General features: G+C 39.5%; 2 protein-coding genes across 17 annotated transcripts in view; one reads left to right on the forward strand and one right to left on the reverse strand.

The window, feature by feature from the left end:
• ABCA4 (ATP binding cassette subfamily A member 4) overlaps positions 1-3478 on the forward strand; it is a 72230-nt gene extending 68752 nt beyond the window's left edge. For all 3 annotated transcript variants that reach the window (XM_042819927.1, XM_042819928.1, XM_042819930.1), the window contains 4 exons: positions 671-774; positions 858-950; positions 1093-1342; positions 2251-3478. In XM_042819927.1, coding sequence (XP_042675861.1) covers positions 671-774; positions 858-950; positions 1093-1342; positions 2251-2373 — 570 coding nt within the window. In that variant the 3' untranslated portion in view covers positions 2374-3478. The remainder of the gene's footprint in view (positions 1-670; positions 775-857; positions 951-1092; positions 1343-2250) is intronic.
• On the reverse strand, positions 3114-26068 carry TECR (trans-2,3-enoyl-CoA reductase). 14 transcript variants are annotated; one of them, XM_042819931.1, is made up of 15 exons: positions 26012-26068; positions 24563-24698; positions 16909-16959; positions 16425-16476; positions 16040-16084; positions 14658-14761; positions 12573-12688; positions 12352-12490; positions 9393-9437; positions 7940-8012; positions 7808-7851; positions 6389-6446; positions 5566-5654; positions 4838-4883; positions 3114-4704 (listed from the first exon to the last, which is right to left on the reverse strand). In XM_042819931.1, exons 2-15 carry the CDS (start codon positions 24620-24622, stop codon positions 4577-4579), a joined length of 1050 nt encoding a protein of 349 aa, XP_042675865.1. In that variant the 5' UTR covers positions 24623-24698; positions 26012-26068; the 3' UTR covers positions 3114-4576. The 14 variants fall into 14 exon arrangements, 12 of the variants coding, with proteins under 12 accessions (XP_042675865.1, XP_042675875.1, XP_042675866.1 ...); XM_042819941.1 differs by lacking the exons at positions 24563-24698; positions 26012-26068 and adding exons at positions 19978-20035; positions 25252-25509; XM_042819932.1 differs by lacking the exon at positions 26012-26068 and adding an exon at positions 25252-25509.
• Positions 26069-26582: the final 514 nt, after the last annotated feature.

A 26582-nucleotide genomic window follows, 5' to 3' on the forward strand; every position in this document is an offset into this window, starting at 1 on the left:
ACACAAGGCATTCTATGCTTCTGTGATCTTACTACATACACCTTGCTGCTTTTTCCAGCAGAACAGAGGAAGATAGCTACCTTTTCACAACCTTTATTATCTTCGAAATGAACTACACAAATTTAGAATGAACTATACAAAAGGTAAAATGTAGTTCTCATCAAGTAATATGAATTATGATAATTGCATTTCTCAAAGGCAATTGTAAATGCAATTACTACAAAAATTCATCAGAATTCCATTTATTTTTATTTTGGGTTTTGAATCTTTTGCTAACAGGGTTACATTTGATAAAGGCTTACATTTTTGATAGCTAAGACCTTGGACTTTTGTCTGCCTTTGTTGTAATGGTCAGTGCAATTCTTTCCCTGTTGGGAAAGGAATAGGCCTCTGTTGGGCCCTATACAGATAGCACTGTATTCTTACCTGACAGATTGCTTGTGTTTGGTTCCTTACTGCTTTGTGCCAAGAAGTGCATTACTACCAATTCACGTATACACTTGTCAGGGTGTGCTTATGTGTTCCCAAGGCACAGATTCCAGTAGGGAAGCAGTGATAAGCTAGAACCCAAATGTGCAAGATTAATTCTAATGATTTCCTTTCTAAATGTTTTCTTTTTTTTTTTTTTTCTGCTACTCTGAATCTGGCTGTCTTAACATTCACATTTCAGGATGAACCAACTACTGGAATGGACCCTCAGTCCCGGCGCCTTCTGTGGGATTCTATTGTCAGCGTGCTCAGAGATGGACGAGCTGTAGTTCTAACTTCACACAGGTATAGAGTTGGAATTCAAATCCCAGAGCAGCTGACATTTGTCTGCTGGTTCTATCTCAAATATCCATTCTCTGTTTTGAAAGTATGGAAGAATGTGAAGCTCTCTGTACTCGTCTGGCCATCATGGTAAAAGGTACCTTCAAATGTCTGGGCACAATTCAGCAGCTAAAATACAAGTAAGTTGAATATATTATAGTGTTTTTAATGGGTAAACCTAATATGTGTGGCATGAACCATTCTTAATAGAGCAAACCAATCTGAAGAGCTGCTGTGAAATTATCTCTTTGTCCAGTTTCCAAATCTGTACATGTTTCACAGGTTTGGAGATGGCTACATTGTCACACTGAAAATCAAGGCTCCTAAGACTGGGCTGCCTCCAGATCCAAGTCGTGCTGAACAGTTCATACGCATAAACTTTCCAGGGAGTTTACAGAGAGAGAAACACTACAACATGCTGCAGTATCAAATTTGCTCCTCTTCTCTGGCTAAGATTTTTCGGTTAATAATCTCCAATAAGGAAAACTTGTATATTGAAGAATATTCTGTCTCTCAAACAACATTAGATCAGGTGAGTAAAAAATAAATCATCCATGAGAAACTCTACTGGGCAATGCAATGACAGTGTAAACAACTGAAGGATCAAACTGCTTACAGTAGAGAATTGTCTTGAACCTCTTTCTCAGACAAAATTCCCAGGCCCCTCATCAAGGAGGGTGGATCAGATAAGAAATCTGTAAATAATTCCCTTCATGAATTAGGTGCTGACTGAAAGCTGCTGTGCCAGCATTTCGCAGGTGCCAGAGTTCACACAAATCTACTCTGTCAGGAGCAGAGGCTAAAGCTTCCTGAGCTGGAAATGATCTAATATTTCTTTCAATTTTATTTTGTATAAGAGATTTGGGTTGTGTTGTCTGAGATGCTGATAGAGATATGGTGGTATCTGGGTAAACGCTTTTTTCTCTCCATTGCAATTATTATGCAAAAGCAATTAGATACATAGAGCCTGAAAAAAAACTGGGACTCTTGGCAATACCCAGTCAATCTCTGAAGGATATTCACCGCATCGCCTGCTTTCCTGAGTAGCTAATGATTCACATAGATGAAGCTAGCATTGGTGAGGGTGCTAGAGAGACATTTTGGCTGCCTTACAGCTTCCTACTGAACTACTATCCCCTCTTCCTCATCACCACCAAGCTCAATTATATTGCACAAGGCCATGTAAACCATCTCCCGCTGAAGACAAAATAGGATCTTAGTTGCAAGTCACTGCATCCAAAGAAAGGAAGTTGCAAGGAAATTTATCAAAATAAAGGAGGAATGAATAGTCCTTGCTGATGCCCTGTGTTTCAGTTCTGAGTACATATTTTTTGATTCTCCTTTCCCTGTCTTCCCTGTAGAGGCCAAGAAGATACAAATGTATAGAGACATTCTACTAGCTAATCTCAGTTGATGTCGTTGTCTTCTTTCTTTATGTAGGTTTTTGTGAACTTTGCTAAGCAGCAGGTGGAGGATGAGGAAATTCCTTTGCATCCTCGTGCGGCTGGATTGAACCGAGAAACAAAGGTGTCTCCTGCTTCACAGCAGCAGGCAGTTGCATAGACTATTCCGACAGTCACTAGCATTTAGTGTGCCATACCAGAGGGGTGAAAAGGTAAAAGAAGGGCTTCCATGCCCAGTGTTATTCTGACTTTCTGTAACTTTCTGAGAAGTGTGCTTATAAGTCCCTAGCAATAGCAAACTTCTGCTGCTCTACCAGGAATATTACATACAACACATGCTGAAAGCATCTAAAGAGAATCTGAAAGCATCTGAAGAAAAGCAGGTACTTGTTCCAGGAAAAAAAATCTTTCTCTAATGTAAAGTATAAAAGAATAGAAGCTTCATTCCTCCTCGTTGACATGTAAAGAGAATTAAAAAGAGCCAGTCCTTTCCAGCCAGTAGGATTTTCTTGGTTAACTCTTATTTTTCATTCTTGCCGGTGGAAACAAACTTGTCTCAATAAGAATGGGAAGAATTCATTCCCATCTCAGATCAAGGCAAGAAGTTTGCTTAATGAAAATGACCTAATACTCACTGATCTTCAAGTTCAGAAAAGGAAGCAGAGTATCAAATTGGGATTTAAACAAAATAGTACATCTAAACCAGCCAAACAAGACCAAACTTTTCTTCTTTCCTCTGACCTGGACCTCAAGTGGGTGTAAAGTGTGAATAGATTATGATTTCTCTGTGCTCAGAAAGTTTCAGCCTGCTTGTACTCCATGATGGGAAATCATTTGCCATTTAGCTCTTTTCTCTGGTTCACCATTGGACTAATATAAAATAACAGTATTGCAAGCAGATTCACAATTACGTATTGTTTCACTTATCTAAGAAATTATTTCATTTTTTTAAAAAAAGAACTCCAACACGTGCTATACAGAAATAAAAGGTGGGTCACATATTTTGCTTTTTTAGTTTTTTGTTCAATTTATATAGGTCTTACTTGATGCAAGGACATTCTTCCTTTGTACTTTACAAATAATTATGAAATTTTGGCAACCAGCTGTAATCTTCCTCTTTTGCCATAGTTATTTCAATTGAATTCAAAACATAGTCTAGAATTTATTGTAGATTTCACCCTTACGAACAGTTGCAAAATCTTTCTATACATCCATTATAATAAATAAATTAATCATGAAACAAAACAGTATCTACACATTTTCTTCATATTCTGAAACAGTTTCTTCAAAATATCATTCAGATATATTGCAGTCATAATTTTATATTTTTTTTTACTAGATTTGCACAAAACCCGACTAAATCCCACTGAACATCTTGTGAAAAAGAAAACACAGGAAGTTCAGAATGTCTGGATTTTTCTCCCTGGCTCTGAAAATAGGAAGGGAACTACCATTCTGAATGTTAGCAGTACTTTATGTATTCACAAAGTACACTGAAATTATTCAGAGAATTCTGACAAAAAATACAAGGTTAAATGTCCTCTAGGATCTTTTAGAATATGTTAAGGACTTATTATATGAAACAGGCCAAATATCATGGATACGGCATAGATCAGATACTGTGAACCTTATTTGTCAGTATGCAATTTACTAATTAAAAATATTAAAAACAAAACAGGATAAACACCCCTATATATTCACAGGATGGATGTTAAATCCACAAATTCTTCTTTCTTTAGATCCAATTGGCAAATTACAGCTTAGACCCAAAGCAGGTATTTGAGAGACTGCCCAATTCATTATTCCAGGAGCCATTCATTTTCTTTGGTAATGTTGTTTGTCACCAAGTACCTGCCTCCAGGCAGAACACTCTCTTTTTCAAGTCAAAGAAGGCAAAACATGCAACTGTCTTCAGGCCAGCTGGCCATACTGTATGAGTTGAGCTTTCTTGTAGTTGGCTGCTGTGTCCTCATTCCAATGTATTTATGTCACAGTCTTGCAGAATGCCACTGCTAAATTTGGAGCTGCTTTTCAGAACAAGCTTATCAGTATCTCTGATGTATCAATCTAAATAGACTAGTGCACGGAAATCTCAGTCAGTCAGGTTGCAGTGGAGCTATACGGGCTTTTGGCTACCAGCTCTGCAGTGAAGCCTTATTTTTTGAAGGTGCTTCTGAATTGAAGAATTCTTGAATATAAGGAAGTATGGTTTTCAAGTGTATTGTTTCCCTCAGCAGTGGAGAGTTAGCATACACCAGAATCACTTCAATTAATTCAATTATTTGGCAGGAGATTTATGAATAAGAAAAATCCATGGGCTTTTTCTTCTTGAAGTTCCATGCAGTATTGAAACCAAACTTTTCTTACAATAAAAAAGGAATAATTGGCATTCGAACACTTGGATAATCCTTGAATTCTCGTAGGTAGGTATAGTGTTTATCCTTTGCCCAGATTGTCATCTGAATGAAGCAAAGCAAGGTGAACAGCCCCACTAGGAGGAAGGGGAAAAGAAAAGAAAAAAAAAAACAAAACAAAACAAAACAACAAAACACTTAATTGTCAGAGAAGGTACAAACTCTCACTGCTGACAACACTTCAGGAAGAAGTACCAAAACATTGCTCACCTGGAACACATTGAGTCATGATAGTGAAACTGATCCATGTCCCCACCTGTTTTGGCCAAGGAAATTTAAAATATTTCTGATGACAGCATTTGCATTTATGTCTCTATTGATCAAATACAACCTTGTCCTAGTATAGGTAAATAAAAAAGCCAAGGTCAGCCATATCAATTTCTATTGTTAGTAGCTTTTAACCAAAATGTGAACAATGCTTTGTTATCACAAACAAATGCTTTATGTTTGCATTCATAGTTAATATGACAATTGTGTAAGCATTACAACATAGCTTCCTTTCATTTTCCCTACCTAATTCGCATTTGTCATTCATCCATCAATGCTAGAAACAGTAACTTTGTGTAGTCAACTGTATAACCAAAGGAAATGAAGAGTAAGACCTGGCAGGTATTGCCTCATAGTGTGGTAGAGCAAAAAGGAGAAGCAGGGGTATCTTCTATTTAACTGTGCACTGTTTTCTTGTACACTGCGATATTCCTGGGGCCACGTATATTTTAAATCCACAAGATACCCCAATTTCTTTTCTGAAACTTATCCTCAGTGTCAATTCCCCTATTCCTCTCTGCAACATTTTCACTGCTTCAAAGTACATCTGCATCTTGTCTAGTGGTTACACTAAAGCTCAGGCTGAACTGTTTCAGGGTTTAACATTCCAAAAGAAATGAAGACATATCCAGGAAAGTTAAAATGCTAGCATTTTGTTTCAAAATACGTACCTCATAGGTATAGTTAGGGCAAGATACAAAGAAAAACAGCCATGTGAAAGGATTCTTTGTTGGATACGGGATCTTACGAGTTTTGGACCCTATAGATTAGAAAACAAATCACAAAATGTTTACACTCCTGGGCATATCATCTCCAGCAAAGACAAGCCAAACCTGCCTACTCTTCTGTCTTATCACTGTCAGAGGGACAAGCAGGATGGCGAAAACAAGATGTTCTCTGGACTCACCTGAAGGAACAGGGTAACTGTGAGGAAATGCTCTGGGCATTAGAAAGACATTTACATAATCCTTTGGGTTGCAGTCACACCCATAAAATTGCCTCAAGTATGTTTTATGTTAGAAGTTAAAGGTGTTCTCCAGTTGTCAGAGGATTGGATTTTAGTAGTCACAGTTGTTATCCATTGTTCAGTTAGTGAGCAAGGAGCTTTAGACTGCATAAAGATCTTTTGCTCCTCTGTAGAAGTCAGTTAAGTAACTTTCCCCTTGCACACTGAAGCATAACTTATACCACCATTACTTTTTCCCTCTGCACTACCAGTGTAAATAATACAGCTGGTCACCTCAGCATAATCTGGCTGTAACCAAGAAAAATTACAGTGAGATAAGTGTTTTTTGACAGTCTCTTTTTGGATTTCTTGCACTGTCTGATCTCTCTTAGTATCCAATCTTTATAATGCAGAACAACCTGATTTTCCAGCACAATCAGAAGAGTAGGTATCAGCACCCTATGGGATCAGTCAGTTCTTTTGTGAGGCAGAATAACTGTGGAAGTACTGAACAGCTGCACAGAAGGAAAAAAGTATGCAATTTTTACCATCTCTCCGGAGGTCACTAAGTGCAACGTGAATGGAAAAATTTCCAGCTTCACATAGCTGCAAGAAAAGGTATGACAGTTAAAAACATTCTTCTCTTCTACACACTCCTCTTTCTTTTGTTATTTCCAGGGGAACTTAAAAACAACATAAAATAAGTTAGAGTCTGTTGTAAACACGATGAAAAATGGGAGTTAATGTGTTGCAAATTGCCAGGATACTATGCTATGTTACCCATGAGATTTACCAACAAATGTAGACTCACTATCCAAAAGATAATTTACTTCTCACGCAGTCTCTATGAGATCTAAAGGCAATAAACCAAATAAAAGCAAATCCAGGAACTACTTGCTTTGTCTTTTGGCTAGTCTGTTTAAAAACGCCAGAAAACTTCATTTGGATAGTTTTGGTTTCTCAGAAGTCATCAAAATCCCAAGGATTGGACTCAAAAGAAGTTTTCTTCTCTGGAGTATAATCAATCTGAATCATGAAATGTAATTGACCCAGCTTTCTCCACTGGTTTTAAATAATGCTTCCCCAATCAACTATGTGGAAGGGGTATTGGAATAACCCATTTACGTAATTATGGATCGTATCTTCAGTATCTGCACTGCATATCTATTAAAACTAACAGCTGGTGGTCAGACCTGAGTGCTGTTGCAAACTGTATATATTCGTGTAGCCTCTTTATAAAATGGGACTAGTTTACTACCTCACAGAAATTTCATACTGGGAAGATGCTTTGAGAGCCTCTGGTAACTGAGCATTGGTTTCTCAAAGCAGGTGAACAGCTGATGTTTTAAATGAATTAGGCATAAGTGGGAAAAATGGGTACATCTTTATTGGCTACACTATGCAACTGTGGAAATGTTCCTAGGAACTGTGAGGATGATCAGACAGTGTCTTAAGAACTTTGTTTCATAAAAAAATCCTTACAAGGCTTAAAATGCCCCTGCAACACCTACTTCCCCTTGCTCCATCTGCTGCAAGTGGTTGCATCTAAAGGAACATCTTCCCCTAGAAGTAAGCAATGTGTACTGTTTTAGTTGGCCAGTTTTCTAAATTTTATGACCTGTTCTGATTCTTAACACTCAATAAATATTTCACAAGATAAACTCAGTGGCTTTAAACACTGTCACAGACTGATCATGCCAGGATTCTTTTAGTGACTGGAGATCATCCCAACAGATCAATAACCCAGTCTAGTCTTAGAATAGATACTTAATCAGAATCTTCCTTTGTGTACAAGATCACATTAAAATGTGACAGATGTGTCTACTCTACGTGCAGGTGGGCAGCTATAGTTTGTCCCAAGTATTCTAGCTTAAAGTATCTGTTTATCCTACCCATTCTTCCACTTATACAACATAATAAATAAACCAGCAAGTTTTAGAATTTTATAAAAAGAGCGATAGACCTACCAGAAACATGATCACAGCAAAATTAATCTGTTTTTTCCCATAAGCTATAAAACAAAATGTTTACATGTGATTAGCTATAAAATACAACCAGTGAAGGACTTAAATCATACTGAGAGCTGTAATGCTACTTACAAGGAGGAGTGTAAAGAGGATGATTGATGTAATAAGCAAGCCAAGCTGCAAATCCCCAGTAATATAAACAGTTCTGAAAAACAGGTAATTTTTCTTTGTTTTAGTATCATCTTGAAAAGAATTCACTGTGAGGACCACAGATAATATTATCAATTGGACTGATCCTCCAAGTTGCTGATAATACAACAAGAAGTGATGATACTGGGTGTGGTAAGGCAGGAGCAAACAGGAAATGAGCTCATAGGGTAAGATTTCCTCAAATATTCTTGGAGCTGTTAAGTTTATAAATGATTTTAGAAAGTATTAATCTACTTTTGGAAACAGATTTCTTTGTCTCACAAGCCATCCAAAGATGATGTGCCATGTAGGCTTTATGTTAAAGGGAGACTTGTTTTATTAACCCTTGAGACTCATAAAACCTTATTTTGGCAATGTGCTCTCTTCCCTGCTTATTTCTTTGTATTGTCCAATTCCTTGACATTTTTCTTCTCCTTTGTCCCGTCGAGGCTTTTCTCCTTCAATGTTTTAACTTTTCTTTCCTTAAATCATCACGCATGACTTTTCCTTCTGCCCCTTTTACTGTGGTATCTTTACTTTGTTCCTTTTGGTGCTGTTCTTGGCTTTCTGTGATCCAGCTTCCATAGAGCTCTCACTTCACTGATTCGTTCCTGGCCAATTCCAGAGCTTATTCAGCAGCTTTATCCATTAAAAAACAAAACCAAAAACCCTTATTGAAAACTGCCTTCTCTACCTGTTGTTTAGTTTTCCTAGTCTTCCTCCTGTGGCTCTTCAAAAGGGCTGACAACAGCAGGACTAGGGGAAATGGATCCAAGTTGAAGGAGGGAAGATTTAGGTTGGATGTTAGGGGGAAGTTCTTTACAAGGAGAGTGGTTAGGCCCTGGAACGGGCTGCCCAGGGAGGTTGTGGATGCCCCGTCCTTGGATGTGTTTAAGGCCAGGTTGGACGGGGTCCTGGGCAACCTGATCTGAATGTGTATGTTTGGTGGCCCTGCTAGGCAGGGGGGTTGGAACTACATGATCCTTGAGGTCCCTTCCAACCCAGGCGATTCTGTGATGCTGTGATTCTTATGATACTCACTCTTTCTGTAGTATCTTGATGACAGATTATCTTTTTCTTCTTCCTATATTTGTTGGTAGGAGGAAAGGCCTTTCTTGTCCTATTACTCCTTTTTCTCTATGCTTTCAACTAAAGGGGCCGTTCTTGACAACTCATAAATTTGCCTCCTGTTGGTTGAGATTTGTTTTCCTTTATCAAACCCATTTCTCCATTTTTTTATGCTTTAGGTGTGTTTGATTATTACCTAGACGTCTATGAAAGCAAAATTGAGCCCTTTATTTTTCTTCCCCAGTTTATATTCTTCTCTCATGAGTAGAACTATGATCCCCTCGCTCTGCTGATGCTTTTTCCTTAGCCTTTCAATAGGTTCACATACCTTAGACATTTCTAGATCTTCTTTTTCCTTCACAGCTTTCCATTCCTGCTCACAAAGACAAATTCTTACCAAGGCTGCAGTCTTTCATGTCCTGACCGTTTAAACTCTTTTTTTTTTTGGCTTTGAATTTTGCAGTCTATCGATCTTGTAAATAGTAGAACTGCATTTCTAGGAATAATACCCCCAAAAGTGATCACCTCAGCGTCTGCAACCCACACTGAGTGCAAAGTGACAGTGTGTTTTTCTGAAAATGCTAGTGATGGGCAACCCCGCTCCCTATACCATCAGACATTCTGTTACAAACCAGTTTCTTTCCAGAATTAAGTGAACCCCTGAAGTGACCAGTGACCTCAGACAAAACGGAGATCCCTTAGGATTTGTAGTACAAACTAATTACTTCTTGCTCTGGGATTATGTATTAATAAATAACTAATGAGAAAGAGCAAACTATTAACTAATGATTACAGATCAGGTGGGACGAGAAGGGAGAGACTAAGTGATCCCTGTGATTACCTCCTCTTTTTTTTTTTATCCAGGAAAAGGAGCGGAGCTGGAGAACAGACTCCAGTGGCGATCAGTCTAGTCAGTGTCCTATCCATGAATTACTGCTTCCGTCCTAATGCTAATTTCATGTGACATCATCCTCAGTGTATTAGCTGCTGTACAAAGTTAGGTGAAAGCACTTTCCTGTAATCTTGGAATGGCAATTTATGAAAAATCTCCCTATAACTTCGGGCTTGGCACAAGATGGGTCATATGGCAATGGATTTTTTGTAAAGTATAATTAAGTGAGTGATCATGGCTCAGCTCCCAGAAATACATGCTGTAATTAAACTGAACAAATACTAGTCATCCAAAGAACACGATTTACCACAAGAATTAAAAGTTATATCTCAATTATAACAAAAAGAGCTTTAAAGATGAGTGGAATCTGCCACCCTTAGCACTAACACTGCATGTAATAAGATGTCACTAGAAGCCTTACTGCTCATACAAAAGTCTCCAGTGAGATTCAGATAGGAACAGCATGGTACGTGCAGACTTAATCAATTCATTAGAAAGAAGGGAATTTTTTCTGTGCATCTTTTTTATTCCAGGTAAATAAAAAACCATCAGGTCCAGATATTGCTAAGATCCCATAAATAAACTATTCTTAAGTTTTAAAACTTCCAGTTAGGAATTTTGTTTTTTCTCCTCCGATTTATCATTATTCCTATAGTGACCAAAACTATTTCTTATTATCTTGCCTATGTTTACTCATAGCCAGTGTGTACCCTTTTGTTTGTCTCATTATATTGTCTCCTGGTTTAAATGGAATTTCTTTAGCTCTAGCATATTCTTTCCTCCAGATAAGATCGTAGGAAGCAACAATATTCTGTCTTTTTACCCTTTTTTAACCTTTGAGGAGTTCCACTGCTCAACTACTATTGAAGGTCTGACTGAACCTCTTCTGGCACAACCACTATCATCTTCCCTTTAGTTAGTTCCTTTATCACCACACATTTTTTGTATTATTCCCTATTTTACTGAGACATTTGCTAAATCCAAGTAAGGCAGATATTCTATCTTGACATTGCCTAGAAAATCATCTTAGAATTATACTGTGGAAGTGTAGCATGAACCGCTTGTGTGGTGAGCCCTTGCTGCATTTTACTGTATCATTTATTTCATTTGACGAAAAAAGGATGAAAATCACAAATCATATCAATTCTTGTCTCAGGTCTCTGCTTATTGAAACTGAAGTGTCTCCTTTTAAACATAGCATTCTGTTTTGCTTTGGAAATAAGCATTTGCTTTGTGGGTGATTATACACTTAAAGTAAGAAGCTTTGGCTACCATCTGTGTGCGAGAGAAAGAAGGGAAGAGGATGTGATTTTTTTTTTTTTTTTTTTTTTTTTTGACTGATGGAATTCTGAAGTAATACCATCAAAGTCAAGGAAATTATAGAAGTAAATCAAATCCAGGCAGTGTTAAGCAGGGAGAAGAACTGTGAGCAACTTTACAGATGAAAGAAAGTACCACCAACCTGAAAAGGAGGAAAAGTAAATGTGATCAGAATGACTGGATACAAATGACATTTTGTTTGGTCTGAAGAGGATTCTTTCTGGGATCCACTGGCTCAACTTTCTCATTCCATGTAGAAAGCATGAAGTTATTGCCAGAATTACCAGAGCCACTGCAAAGCTCTAAGTTAGCCATGATGTAAAGTTTAAACAGCCTGGAGTATCACTGCCATAATTCAGAGTCCAAGGGATTGTCTAAATACAAAATATTAACTACTCAAATGGTGATGCTATAGCTTTTGTTCTCCTGAGTATAAAGAGTACGTTTGAATAGCAGTTCATACTGTTGCTAACATTTCTGAAAAACCACAGCCCATGCATAAGCGTGCAGCTCTGTAGAATACTAAGAAATAGGGGATCTGTATCTTGATGGCTGCCTTATGCCACAGCAGCACTGACAACATCAGGGGGTGCTCCTGAGTGAGAAGAAAACACAGGACAACCAGGCTACTTTGCAGTGGAACAACAAAAGGTAAATTAATAGTTGCTTATCGACAAAGGTAGTATTAGGTGGGAAGAAGTATTATGACTTTTAAAAATGGTTTTAAAGCATCAAACTTCTCAGTGTTGTACCTATCTGTACCACCTTAAATGTCAGCTTTGTTACTAAAGTCTTCACACCCAGAGAACTAGCTGAGTACAACAAAAGGATTGCTGAAAGTTTCAAATTAGAAAAGAGCAATGAGAAAACTATAATGTGAATAACTGTACAGCAACATGTGGGTTATACAAAGTGGCATTAAGAAATCTTCTGAAGGAACTACAGATTCATGGGTAGGATTTGCTGCACATTACTAAAAAAGCCACATCCAAAAAAATCTGTGCTGCAGAGGCAGAGAATAGGTTGGCTAGGTTGGATTTGTAAGGGGCTACAGATAGATTCTGTCACAATTTACCTTCACAATATTCCTCAGTGGCATAGTCCCATGGGAGAACCGATGAACAAATATTGTTTCAATCAACCTTTTGATGTAGTGGAAAGAATGGCAGATACATGCCAAGCTAGAAACAGCAAGACAAAAGCATTTAAGAGTGCTTAAAAAAACGTGTGGCAAGACATTTGGAATAAGACTACAATGCTAACAAGAAATACAGCTCAAGCCTGCAACGGACTTACTTAACTACTGGATGTGGGCTTGATGTAAACCTCTCATCCAGTCCATACACAAAAGGCATGCGGAAATAAAACAGAAAATAGATGAACAATGGACCTGTATATTCTATCAAAAATACCTGCAAAAAGAGAGAAAATAATTAGACAGCTGAATTAGATGGTGGTTCTGCTTTGGTTTCTTTGTAATAAGTGATGCAGTGGGATAAATACTTCCACTGACCCAAAATGGCATTTAGAGATGCATGGGGAGAATAGCAGCTATGAAATCAGTAGACATGCACATAAATGTTTTGCAATGCATTTGCCTCAACTGCAAACAAACAGCCATTGCCAATGCAGCTGACACAGCATGGATATGAAAAGGTAATCATGGTACCCCAGAGATGGTGATAAATGGGCATGCAGGTTACATTTATGCAGCTCTCACCCTCCTCTTGCCCTCAAAACCTTTTTTTTTTTTTTTTAAACTTATTTTGGGTTAAAATGAAATTAGGTGAAGAATTTATCTTGAAAGACATGTGCTTTATTTCTAATTAATGAATTTCATTTAAACTAGAAACACAATTTGCAAGTGTTCACGTGACCCCATGTGTATGAACAGTTAGCACAGCAGATGTTCCAGAAAACAATTCACTCTATGCTCAAAAAATCTTTCATTTGGAAAAATAAAACAAACACCACCAAGAATAAAGTAACAACTAGAGGAAATTAAATAAGCTATTATCTAACTTAATTTCATTCCAGATAGGAGTGTATTTCTTATGAGCATCACTTTATATTGTCACTAAGTATTTGGACTAAGTATTAACAGTTGAATTTTCAACTTTTCTGAGTGAGAAAGGTAGTTCAACACCTCATTTTTAGAGAGAAAAAGGAAAACTGAAGGAAAGCACAAAATGCATCACTTTTCTCATGTGTTTAGTTATTTTTACTGGAAGAAAAGTTGTTTTTGTATCAACTTCTGTAACAGAATCAGCATTTTCTGTGGCAAAGGTATTAAAAAGGCAAAAAATGCGTTGTTAATTTTATTTTTATCAAAGCATTTCTTGGCTTACATCTGACTGAAGTAGGTTGAAGGAGAGAGAGAGAAAAGGGTAAAAGAAGAATAATGGATTGGAAGAAGTCTGGTGTGTGATATTTTGGTATATATTCAAGTACATGTGTCTTGGAGTCTACACTGTCATTAGTTTTCTCTTCTTACTGACTCATGGTTTGTGCATCAGCTGCCTTACTTATCAGCATAGCATCCAAAGAATTGATCTAAAGATTCAGACTTGTAGGGTTTTTTTGTTGTTTTTTTTTTTTTGCCTCCTGTGAATCCACCTATTTGTCACTGACACAGTATTTTGTTAATTTTTCATAGATAAGAAATAGTAAATGTGTCTCTAAATTACTGGGTACCTTTTCCCTTCATGCTGTGCTGTTTTGTTAGAAGTAGTGCTAATACGTGCACTATGGACTTTCTGAAGAACCTTCAAAAGTCATTGATCACCTCATTGCATAAACATGAATGCAGTGTCACCTGCTGAGTGAGTTGTGATGGGACCTGTCTTTGAGCTGAGAGAGTAAACATGAGATCTTCGTGGATTATAGAAATGATCAGCTGTCATTAGCCTGGCATTAGCATCCTGGGACATAGCCATATACAACTAACTAATTTTACTTTCATGCATTTTCCTGCTGAAGTCAGCTCAATTACTGACAGGTGAGTTTCTCAGATGCCTCTTTGCAGGACAACCTTGGAGTATAATCTTTATCTCTGTCAGGAGGGTTGCACAGGAATTTAGATACTTAGTTCCTAGTGATTAGACATCTAAATCCATTTGAGAACCTGCACCTTATTTCAGCACGGCCAAACTAACCCAGTAGCAAGTTTTCCTCTGCTGCCCTTCTAGGGAACTAGACATTCAAAATGTTTTCTTGCTGCTTTCCCTGGATAAAATGAACTGAAGCAATGAGGGTTCATTGCCTGCATCCACTGTCAGAGCAGGCATCATGCAGAAATACTGGAGTGAGACAAAAAGTGATGTAAAGATTAATTATGGAAAAACAGCCATTAAATTGGCTCAGATTTGAAGCATAGCTCACCGTAGTCCATCCTATCTGTGGCCCTAAATCTTTAAAGTATAAAGTAGCAGTTGTGCCAACAGGGAGGTGCTGCAGGATTTCCTCATTCCTCAGGGACTTTCCTTCTGAGAAGGAAAGAGGTAATTACATCTCAGTGAAATTCAAATCAACTACGCTAGCAAACTGGCTTCATATTGTGCTTTTAAAAGACTAAGATTCTTTGACCTGGCATAGGTGTATTGGAATCGAAGTTTAAAAAAATATTAAGAAAGTTTACACTTAGCTTTGAATTATTCCTGCGATCACATGTAAATCTAGGTCCTCTATTCACACCAAGACAGAAGAATTCCCAGTCCTATCTGTCTGCCTAGTCTGGTAGACTTGCTTCATCACTGCTACAGCAGAATTTGCTGATGGGACACTGCCCTTTAGTATAGTTCACTGACTTGGTCAGCTTCACCTCCATCTCTCTCTTGCCAGCTTCTCATTGCTCATGAACAGACACCCAGATGGGATAAGCTGTAAAGGGAAGGCCCTCCTACAGAGGTTTTATTACCAGTTTTTTGTTTGTTTGTTTGTTTTCCAAACAATCAGCCAAGAGATGATTCCACAGGAACTAAGCTGGTGCGCAAGTTTTTTAACACCTGGATTTGGAGGAATCTGAAAACGTAGATCTTTCAAGAAGGAAATAAGGCACTTATATACCTGTTTTCTATGGATAGATTCTACATGATCAACTAATCATCACCAGCATAATTTTAAAGGGAATATATAAATCAAATTAAGCTCAATAAAAGCAGAAGAACAAAGTGATAGATTTTATACTAAATGCTAAGATGATTTAATGTGATTTGTCAATTAAACTATCTTTTGTGCACCCAGGCCATGTACTATGAGGCTTCCAGCAGTGATACCTGCAACTCCATTAAACCAGTCAACCACCTGTCATCAAGATTTGTCAGAACATTCGTGGCAATATGTTTTGTATTTGCTTACTTCAAAGGAATTTCAATTCCTGGCTAAGAGCAGAGAGGATAATATGAATTAATATCTGCAACTCCTTAGTGCTCCCAGTTTAGCGTCACTATGGGGATCGTTTCACTGAAGCTAAGGGAAATTGCTGTCTAGAATCTGTGCTACATGTCTTTAAAACAAATGTTCTCAGTAGTTATAAAATGCATTGGAGCAATATGCAGGTTCCTGAGTTAATTACCAAGTGGATGGATGGAACTCTTTTCAGTACTTTGAAAGAACTGAATTTGTTTTGGAGCCTCTTCAGCCTTCACAGTACTAAGTAACATAGCTTGAAACTCATTTTTAAGAGCTGATGCCCATTCAAAGTACACCTTTCACGTGAGGCCACTGCTCAGAGCTTTATTACTCTAGTCTTCACAGGTACTTACTTGGATCAAGTTTTATTGACTGTCTTGCTGGATACCACTGGGGATCTGTAAAACCATGAAGAATTTTGTGATATACAATGTTTCTTTTAAATTATCCACTGTTACAATGAATGAAACACAACACAGATTTATTTGAAGATATTTAGGAAGGTGTATCAGGGTAGTATAAAAATTGTATTGAAATCTCACTATGATCACATTCATGTGCAGATTACCTCACATTATCATAAAATCACAGAATGGCCTGTGTTGGAAGAGGCTGTAAAGATCATCTAGTTCCAGCCTCTAATGTGCGTATGCATCACGTTTCACCTTATATAATTTTTTCTTATTTATATACTGGATATTCTGATGCAATACAAACTGTTGCAAAAGTTATACTCACATAATTTATGGAACATTGATCTTATCTCCCTAATTGTAGCATTTGGTTCCACCTAGGCAAAAAAGAACATATTTATATATATGTATATATATACGTATATAAGATACGTATTTTTAAAGACAGCTGTTAGGATTGGTATGAATGATTCAAAACACTTCTTACAGGAAAAGTGGAGGACCTGATTTGTGACATCTGTTTCAGAGGCAGCTACTGTGGCAGTACTCAGTGTTACTACAGCAGCAGTGACAGTTTGATGGCTTCTAAATGAGTAAGGGACAACTGGCACCATCTTAGAGAAGCAAGTGAAATTGTGCTCTTTGCACAAGAGGTATGAGTATGAAGCATATGAAGCATGAACAGTTATTGTCTCCTTAATGCCAAAGAAGGGCTATCAAAATACTTTTCACAAACATTAACTTTGCTTTAAAAAGAGCTAGCAATTTGTAAATAGTCACCTAATGTTTTGAGCAGGTTTTTATTTTACCTTATCTAAGAAGCATAATTGTTCCTTTGTCTTCCAGTCAAGGATTTCCACCTGATAGAACACAAAACAATAATCATTAATTACTGACTGCATAATATCTAAACTTAGTTGACTCTCAAATTCACAATCACTATTCAGAATGAGATACCATTTTTCTATGATCTACATGTGAGAAGCAATTCTAATGTGCTCAAGAGACAGCTTTAATCAGAGACAGGATCTCAAATAGCTCAATTTGTGACAAAAGTAACATTTGACAAATCAGTTGTCTTCATGGATAAATTCAGAAGCAGTAGTAGCTAATTTACTGACCAAAAGATGCATATTCAGGGATGTTCTCTTAAACTAAAACAAAAAGAGCAAATAAAGAGAAGTTTCACACAAATCATTAAGGAACAAATCTGTCTTCAGAATTGTTCTGATTTGTAAAATTAGACAATTCGAGAAGAAATGTAAATGTGCACTACATGCATGTAAGCAAATATTTTGAATATGTATAGAATGAAGATTACCGTGCATTGTTCCCGGAATTTGTTAATTGTGAAGAGAGTAAAAAACCTCAACAGACATAATGAACAAATGCAGCTAAAAATGGAGACTTCACACGTCATCGTGATACATGCAGCATTGTATGCGATATTATGTTATTCTTGCCTCTCAGATCACCTGTATTACAAACTGCGTATCAGCATTTTATATTCCAAGCAGCTGAGACAAGGAAAGAGTAGACTGTTTTGATGATCAAATGACATTTTGGCAAAAGATTTTAGGAGTCCAGTTACAGCAGGCTCTTACAATACACTGGTTGTGTTTTAATTCCATTTGTTTCCATCAAACACTTAGCTGTACCACAGGGTCCATTACTAAGATTGAAGGATCAAAGCTTATCTGTCACACTAAATGACTGTGGCTTTATCATTACTCAGTTTGGGTTTTGCTCTTTGGTTTTGTTTATTTTTATAATGTCTACCATTAATTACGTTTGGTATTAACTGACCAAGAGGACAGATTAACGGTAGACTTTAAGTATGACTCCTGGCTAAAAATAGGAGTCTCAGTCCAGTATCTTTCTGACAGTTTCTTTGAAGAGATCACTCAGTTAGAGTGTCTTGTTTCCCCCTTTTACTTGTCCCAAATTGTTCTTTCTCTGTTAGTGTAGCAATGAAGCACTTCAGCTCCAGCCAGTAGTATCAGATCTCATCCCACAAGGGATACTAATGCAGTAGTATTTTCTGCCTGCACCCTGTAAGCTCCAAGGGAAGTGCCAAGGGAGGTGAGCACTTCTCCTCCTTTGCAGTTCATGAAGAATGTAAGCCACATTGGGGTATTATGTATTCCTCTCTTTGTTGCTGGTTGTTGTTGTCGTTTAAATATATATTTGAAACGATGTAGATTACAAGAGTTACTGCCTCTGTGGGAGATCCCTGTGGGAAAGCAAAGTGAATTGTGTTATTCTGCAATACTGACCTACAGTATTCTGACTCTCACAAGCCACAGAACAGGTACTATGGGGGCTGTAAACTCATTTTTGTCCCTTGAAATGCTGAGTTACTACAAGGTTTATTGAAACCTCTGGTGTATCTCAAAGTTTTTGTATCAAAGAACACCACTGGGCAGCCCTACTGACTACAGCAGTGAGTAACTTAGAAGCCTTCTCCTCATTCCATACCCAGGGACAGCATATGCATATTGGATTGGAATCTCTCCCCAGGCAGTTCTACTCTATAACTTTCAGTGTCCATATTAGAGAAGTCCTCTCCAGGCCAATTACAGAGCAGGCTGGCCATCTTTCTGCCACTTATGCTCTTCTAATTAGCTTACTCTCATTTTGCACAAGGCCAGACAGAAAATTACAAAACATTTTCTTTTGCTCTGTGTTCTTCCTGGGGGAAGCTGTGCAGAAATTCTGGTATTTCTGTGAACCATTGGAATCAGTATGGGAAAGAAGCAAACAAAAACAAACAAATAAAAACAAAATAATCCAGGATCTTCTGTATTCCTATTTGGTTTAATTGCAAGATGTCTCTTTGAAGTGCCAAACTGGCATACCTTCCTGTATCAGCCCATTTCTTAAAAAACGTAATAGAAGCCTATATGATGGATCCAAACTTTTTTGAAGATGTGGTGTCAATGATGAGATGCAATGGCCAACAGCTGCAATATGGGAAATTCCAATCAGATACAAAGAAAATGGCCCAATATTTGACCAGGTAGCCTAGGGGCAATGTACTATTTCTGCCTTTGGAGGTATTTAAAACTGGGCTGGACAAGACCCAGTGCAGTCTGATCTAGCTGCATCTGCTTTGAGCAACAGTTGGACTACATGACTTCCAGAAGTCCCTTGCAACCTCTGTTATTCAATGTTGAGGTATTTTTGGGCAGTCCTTCCTGAACTTGAAATATTTTGGTTACTATCAGTTACTTTCAGGATCTAAGCAAATATCATACATGCTTTCCCCTTTCAGAAAGAGGAACACAAGAACACAGCTGTAGATTCCATTCCAGCCTGCAGAAATCTGTATGATAAAAGAGTGAAAGCAAAGTAAACCGTTTCCTTTAACTATCATGCCTCTAATCTGTGACAAAATGCCCCCACAGTAGTTAGCTGTTCTCTGCAAAACAGACAGAAAAGACTGATCCAAACTAAGAAATGTTATTTTTCTGAACATAATGGCCAGCCACATGAACCTAGATAGCACTGAACACAGTGTTTCCAGTCTTGAGGCACAGCACCAAGTCAGTTAATGTACTGGTTGGCAGCAGTCTTTAGATACCCAGCAATCTGTTCTTGGAACGCTTACTGATGGATACCAGCTCTCTTAAACATAAATTTATGGCTCAGAGAATTTTAATTTTGGAGTATTCTTAAAGAGTTTAGCAGAACAGGACACTGACAATTGATTTGCACTAGCATGGTGTGACTTGCAGATAATTTATTTGGTGAATTTTTGAAGGCATTTTGAATTACCACTTCTCTAAAACTATTTTGAATAGAATTTAATCAGTAGGCAGATTTGTGCAAGATACCTGTTAGTTAAAGCACTTCTAGAAGTGACTACAGGTACATACCTTCAATGTTGAGGAGCCAAATTTGTTCTCATGAATAAGGAGCAAAGATTGATAGTGTCTTGAAAGGCAGAGAAAAATTCGGAATTATTGTTTAGTACAGGTCAAAATCAAAGTAATCAGTTTATGATAAAAGCCAAGAAAACTACTTTCAAGTGTTAGATATTTATTCAGAAGATTAGAAAGTTTATCCATAGGGGAAAAATAGTTGAGCAAACTTTTTTTTTTTTTTTTTTTTTTTTAAGATGCTGTCTCTAATAGGATTACAAAAATACAATAAATCAATTTCTCTCAGTTTAAAGTTAATCAACAGATATTCAAAAGTGATGTGAGTAACTTTTAAGGAAGTACTGACACATCATGTTTCTGCATATTGGAAGCATAATTTGCAGTCATTTGTACTCAGCAGATTCAGTAAACTCCAAACTTCAGCTTAGAGAGATTTTTTGAACACCAACATAAGCATGTATTATATTGGTTTATTTTTAAGTTAAGAAAAAAAAAAAAACAGCCCAAAACCTGCTTATTTTACAGCCTAGGAACCAAGCAGCCCAAGAGAGAGCTATGCAAAATGAAAGAATTATCCCTGAACTATTGGACTGCTTATATCAGTGAGGGTCCTTTAATTCAACCACCCCCCCAGAAAAAAAAAACAGTGGTTGCCACAGTCCCAACTATATCTTTCTAAACATTTTATTCTTCCTATAGTATTAGTCATTTTCTCTATTCTCTTAGAATTTTCTGGAATACTGTGTTTTTTATGAAGGAAGCAGACATGGCTCAGTGTGATTTCTCACTAGGGCATATTGGAAATAACTTTCTTTAAGTCATTAGAGTTAAGCCAAGGGGAAACTGCTGTAGTTTTCAGTCATTACCACAAAAATTTCATCCTAATCTGTTAAGAACAATTATTCTGTCAGTAGTTCAACTAGATAAAGCCTTACCTCTCTGAAGAGCTCATATTTCATGAAACTAGCATCTTATTACTATTTCACCTAGTTTAAAAAAGGAGATGCAGTGATACTTGGACAATTAAATTTCTCTTTCATAAAGCAGATTTCTAACGTGCACAAGTTCACAAAATACACACCAGGTGTTTTACTGCTCAGCCTCCTAAATTCTGCTCCTATGTATGCTCACGAGAACGATCATCTGGAATGTACTGAAACTCAGTATCTTTCTATTTCTTCCACCTGTTTCAGACTTGTTAGCTAGGCATGCTTGCATGTAAACCCTTAAGGACCTTGATCCAGTAGCAGCATCATTCCAAGGTCAGCACGAAGCACAGCATTTAAATTAATTCTGAATGAAAAGAAGCTATCGCAACGAAGGTGATGTGGTCCTTCATGCTTTATATATAATGGTTAGACACACAGCCAAGAAACGGAAACGTGCTATAGACTGTCTTCTATACCATTACCAACTCCTCTCACAGAATCTGGGCCAGACCAAAAAGTACAGGCAGGAAAGGGCAGGAATGTTTTCCAGCAAAAAGCCGGAATCTTCTACCAAAGAGAAATCCTAAATCCCCATCTTTCTGGATTGCTTTAAGCATCGCTTCCTTCTACTGTCATTCTGTGCATCCTTTCCCTGCAGCTGATACCTTCTGATATACCACCCAGTGAAGGGCTGGAGCTGAAGTAAACTTGGATGGATAGCTTAAGCAAATTGTCGTAACCACTCTTGGAGCTGGGTGCCTCACGTGACTGCATGGCAAGCTTAGTTTGCTTTCTTGATTTGGGCCTGTGAAGGGCAACAATTGTAGGGCTGCAGTCATCCTTCAGAATGAGAAATCCATTTATATAACTGATTGAAACAGTCTGTAAGAATAAGTCAGGAAGGAAAATAACATTTTATTCCCTTGGAGTGGGAGGCTGAATTTTTGTCCCCTCTCCAAAAAACAAACAAACAAACAAACAAACAAGCTGTTAGAGTTTTGTGTGTTAGAGGTTATTACAGTGAATTCTGTCTCCTGAAAGCCTATGAAAGCTTTCCAGTTTTTGTTACCATGATATCTTCCAAGAGGATACACAAGATGGGAAAGTGACCTGCACCAGTTAATTCTGACTCAGTGGGTATTTTCTTGCCCTGGCTAACACAGGGCTGCACATTGCCAATTTCCCAGTCATGCTGAAGACTCACATCATTCACTGAGTATCACTGTCACTATTAAGCAGGCTGGAATGCTCCCATCTGAGAATCTAAGTCAGCTTTGATGCAATACTAAGTAGATATCCAGGCTTTTCAACAGCACTTCCTAGCCTTTTACGTGTGGAAAAAGAGACTATCTATAGCTCAGGGCTCTAGTTCATAGTGATTATTTTCCACAGTGGCAATATTCAGGTAGAGGAGGCTTATAAATTCTCTGTGAAAACACAATCATTTCTTTGAATCAGCACTGTGATTTGCAATATTGAACTTCAGTATCTATAGTTCCATTACTACTTTTCATGAATCATTTGGTGGATGAATGTGAAAATGTAAATCCAGGGTACACGTCAAACATGGAATTGAAGAGACTGAAGGGAGGAGGGGGCTGTGGTTTTTTTAATCACATCTAGTTTATAAAATATACTTCAAGTAAGTCCATTATTGTCTCTAAAATAAGACTTTAGCTTTCAAAAGCAGCCTTCAAACCCTGAATGGCTCCAGGTACTCCCTGCCAAGTAACATTTTATTGTCACGTTTCCCTCCACAAAATTTAGTTTCTCTCTTAAGTTCCATGAAGAAAAAGAACAAATTGCCCATCTCTTAAATGAAGCAACACAGCTGTCTGTACTAAGTGTTTTGGATATGGAGAACGGATGAGAGAAGAGAAAGGGAGAATGTTTTTCCCCATATTCTCATCTTTCTGTGATGATAATTGCATGTGTTACTTGCGAAAGCAGATGACATTTTCAAATGGCAGGGCAATTTTCTGCAGTCTCCCTTTAAATGACTGTTGAAACATCTCACACATGGCCTTGTCTTGCTTGGGCAGCTCTTGGAGAATACAGAATCTTAAAATCTTCTGCAGTCCTGCTTTTGGCACTTGCTCTCAGTGTCTCTACTTGATGAGGCTCTTGACAGCATAGCGCTGAGTGGAAGAAGCCTTTGTAACAGGAGCTGTGACATCTCAGCAATGCTGGCCAGGCAGCAGCCATCCCCCTGCATTCAGAAGGTTTTCATCACAGTCAGAAGGGGGAGAAAATTTAAATGCCAGCAAGGACAGGGGGGAGGAGGGAGGCAGTACATTATTGCTTTTAGCAGTACTGCATATGTCAGCTCAGTCTATCCTCAGGGAATGAAGACTCCAAAACATTTCTGGTTAGAACTGCTTACAAAAGGCACTTCCCGTCCAAACTAGTTAAGGAAGCAAAATTACAACTGAATTTCTTACGACACTGATTCTCTACAGTATTTGCTTAAGCATATTTCCTCTAGGAAGACAGAGGACCATTCTGTTTTTCCTACATGCGATGCTTTTGAAGACCTAAACCTGTTAAACAGAAAAAAAGAGTAGAATTCATCAGCCTAACTTCAGAGCTCTGTGCTACAGATATTTATGTCTGAGCATCTCATATAAACCCTTTGTAGGGAAAGGAGAAAAGCTGGCACTTTCAGGATCAGTCATATCATAAGCTTAGAAACACATCTAAAATAGGCAGAAGAGTTATTTTCTAATCAATTTAGATAAATGAGCACTCCTAGAGAACATCAGTTATCTAGATACCAGTCTCTATCATAAATCTTAACATTCTGGGCAATGAATCTTTCTCCAGTACTGTCAGGCATGCACACGGCTCTGAACCAGTAACTGTTCTTGCTACTTTTCTTCTGAGCTATTAGTGATAAAACAGCTGTGAGATGAAATGATAAATGTACCAGCACCCAAACAAGACCCACTGTAGCATTACTGCAGAACAAGAAGTATGCAGGCAGTCATCTAGACATGGGTCTAGGAGTGCAGGGGACCTGACCATCTATCAGTTCTAATGCAGACGTCTTGTAAGTAGAGGCAAATCACTCTGCCCGTCTGGACTTTTTGTGCTGATCCATTAGATCCAGCATACTTGGGCTTAATTTAGTTGTTGCTCATAGTTCTTGGCACTGAACTCTGAACATAGCCAATTCAAAGAAAAAGGTTGAAGGTGATTCCAAAGTTCCATCTACCTTTCTACTACTGGCTTCTTCAAAGTCATATTAATACGTTCCCTACTTTGGAAGTCTTTAGCAGTAGTAAGAAATACTCTTGTAAAAGAATTAACAGCCAGTGTCTGATCACAGGTAGTCTCATGCTCTTGCCCATCTTTTTGTAGGTCCATTTATGGGTAAGGGAGAGAACTTTCCCACATACTCAATATGAAATTGATTACATACTGGCCTTGATAAAATGCCCCCAAACAGGAATATTCCAATTCTGATAAATCTCTGCTAAACTTGTAACTGTCATATTAGAAAAAGGTCAGAGAGCAAGAGTTTGGTGTTTGCAAAGTGCTCTGTAATTCTTACAAGGAGGCACCACAGAGAAGCAATAAAGAGCAAAAGGTTTTGAGATATACAGAGATATGTACAGAATTGCACACTAATCCAAAATAGGGAATATTACCACTTGTGGTATCAGTAGAGATTTTTTTTCTCTTATGAAGTCTTGGGAGTGGTGGAACATTCATCTTCTGGTTTTGATAACTCAGTTTCAGATGTTTGCTGAAGAAGTGCAATTCAGCATACCGAGCGACCTTGAACTTGTAAGCGAAAGCAAATAAGTGAGAACAGCGCAGGAAGCGATAGGCAACAGCACCCCCCGCTGCCCTGTCCAGCGCCACACCTTGGTGTGCTCTGACACACACTGCATGACTTCAGGCACATCTGCTTTTGCCCATTATCTGCTATGCAGAGAAGAGGACTAAGAAACAAAGCTGGCATGTAAATTCATGAGATGTCCGAATTTACATTAGCGTTGCTTAGACAGAGGATATTGATTAGACACGAAGAGCAGGCTCTGCTGCTCTGTTCTGCCCAGTGGAGTGGAGCAAATCATTCTACTTTCTCACATTTGTCCCCGCTTTAGAGTAATGGGTGTTATAAAGAAGTTTGGTACAATGGGAGCAGGAGACCAAACTGCAGGTCAGACAGTGAGGACATCGAGAGGCATCCGCTGAGTGCCTGCTCCTGCATCTGGATTTCTCAAGACCGTGGGACAGCAGTAGAAATGCAGGAGGCGGTGACAAGGTTGGGCATTTTTCCTAAAAACTTGGGAGGTCAGCATTGCAGGGAAGAGGCAGAGTGGGCACCCACCTCGCTCCCAATGCAGCTACAGACAGCTCAGTGCGTCGAGTGTGACATCCAAAAAACTTTTATCCCTTTGAAAAGCAACATCTCAACTTCTAGGCTGCGCAGAAGCAGGCTCTTTTCTCTTGTTTTAGAGCCCGTTAATGTTACAGTAACAACTATTTTGTTATTTTGTGTATTTTGCACTGGGTGAAATGCGTTTTTAGTTGAGTCTTGCGCTGGAGCACACCAAGCGCGAGCCCGCAGAGCCACAGAGCAGCTGGCATTTAGAGCCACAGAGCAGCTGGCATTTAGCCAGCACCGCCTGGCTGTGTAATACGGGCACCGCTAGGGATCTTTGCATTAGCCAGTCTCGTCCTCGCGGAGAGTGGGTCCGTCTCCCTTCCGGCCCTTCAGGTCCATCTCACCCCGCACGCACAAGCAGACGAACGGACGCAGCGCCCGCCGGCGGTCCCGCGCGTCCCTCTCAGAGCGCGAACGCGGCCCCGCACAAAAGGGGAGGACGCCGGGTACCGAGAGCGTTCCTCGCCGCCTCCGGCCCGCCCGGCGCGGCTGGGTATCGCCGCTTGAGGCGGCCCGGAGATCCGCCCCGCGGCTCCCCGCAAGGAGCCCGGAATCTCCGCGCGGCACCGCTAAGCGGTGGCTCCGGCTCCCGGCGCCTCACTGCGGATGAGACTGCTCCCGGCCCGCCGGTTTCCCGGCCGCCCCTTCGCCGGCGGCCGTCTCTGCGGGCTCACCCCCCGGCACGGCCGCCGCCCGCACCCACCTCGAAGAAGCCGGCCCTGCCGCCCATCCTGCGCGCCGGCGCGGCGCCGTCCCCGGCCTCGCGCCGCTGCCGATCGGGCGGCGCCGGCCCCGCGGAGGGGACCCGCGGCGAGCGGGAGCGCCCGGCCCCGCCCCGTAGCGCCGGCCACCTGCTGGCCCCGCCCCGCCCCGGGAAGCGCGAGGCAGCAGCTTCGCCGCTGGGCCGGAGCGTGCGGCTTCTCTCGCTCGGCCGTGCGGATATCGCGACGTTCGGTTCCGCTCGGGGGCGGTGCTGCGGGGTGCGCTCCTCGCCGGGGCCGTCGTGAGTGCGGGACGCAGCGCTGGGTCGCGCGGCGCTCCGGGTTTTTGTGGTTTATGGAATAAAATCCGTGCTTTCGCAAATCGGCGGCGCGCTCGCTGTCACGGCTGCTGCGGAACCGCCGTGACGTCGCTGCGCTGCGTTTTAAGTTTCATCCGAAAGAAAGCACGACAGAACCAAACGGGCACCCGGTTCCTCTGAGGGCTCCTTGCTCGTCTTCTCTGGACCCCACGCATTACTCACGGCGCCGCGACCGAACCTCGCATGGCCGCGG

This window comes from Centrocercus urophasianus, unplaced genomic scaffold (genome assembly GCF_019232065.1).
Source record: "Centrocercus urophasianus isolate 14NV4802_14NV808 unplaced genomic scaffold, USGS_Curo_1.0 seq_18, whole genome shotgun sequence".
NCBI classification, from domain to species: Eukaryota; Metazoa; Chordata; class Aves; order Galliformes; family Phasianidae; genus Centrocercus; species Centrocercus urophasianus.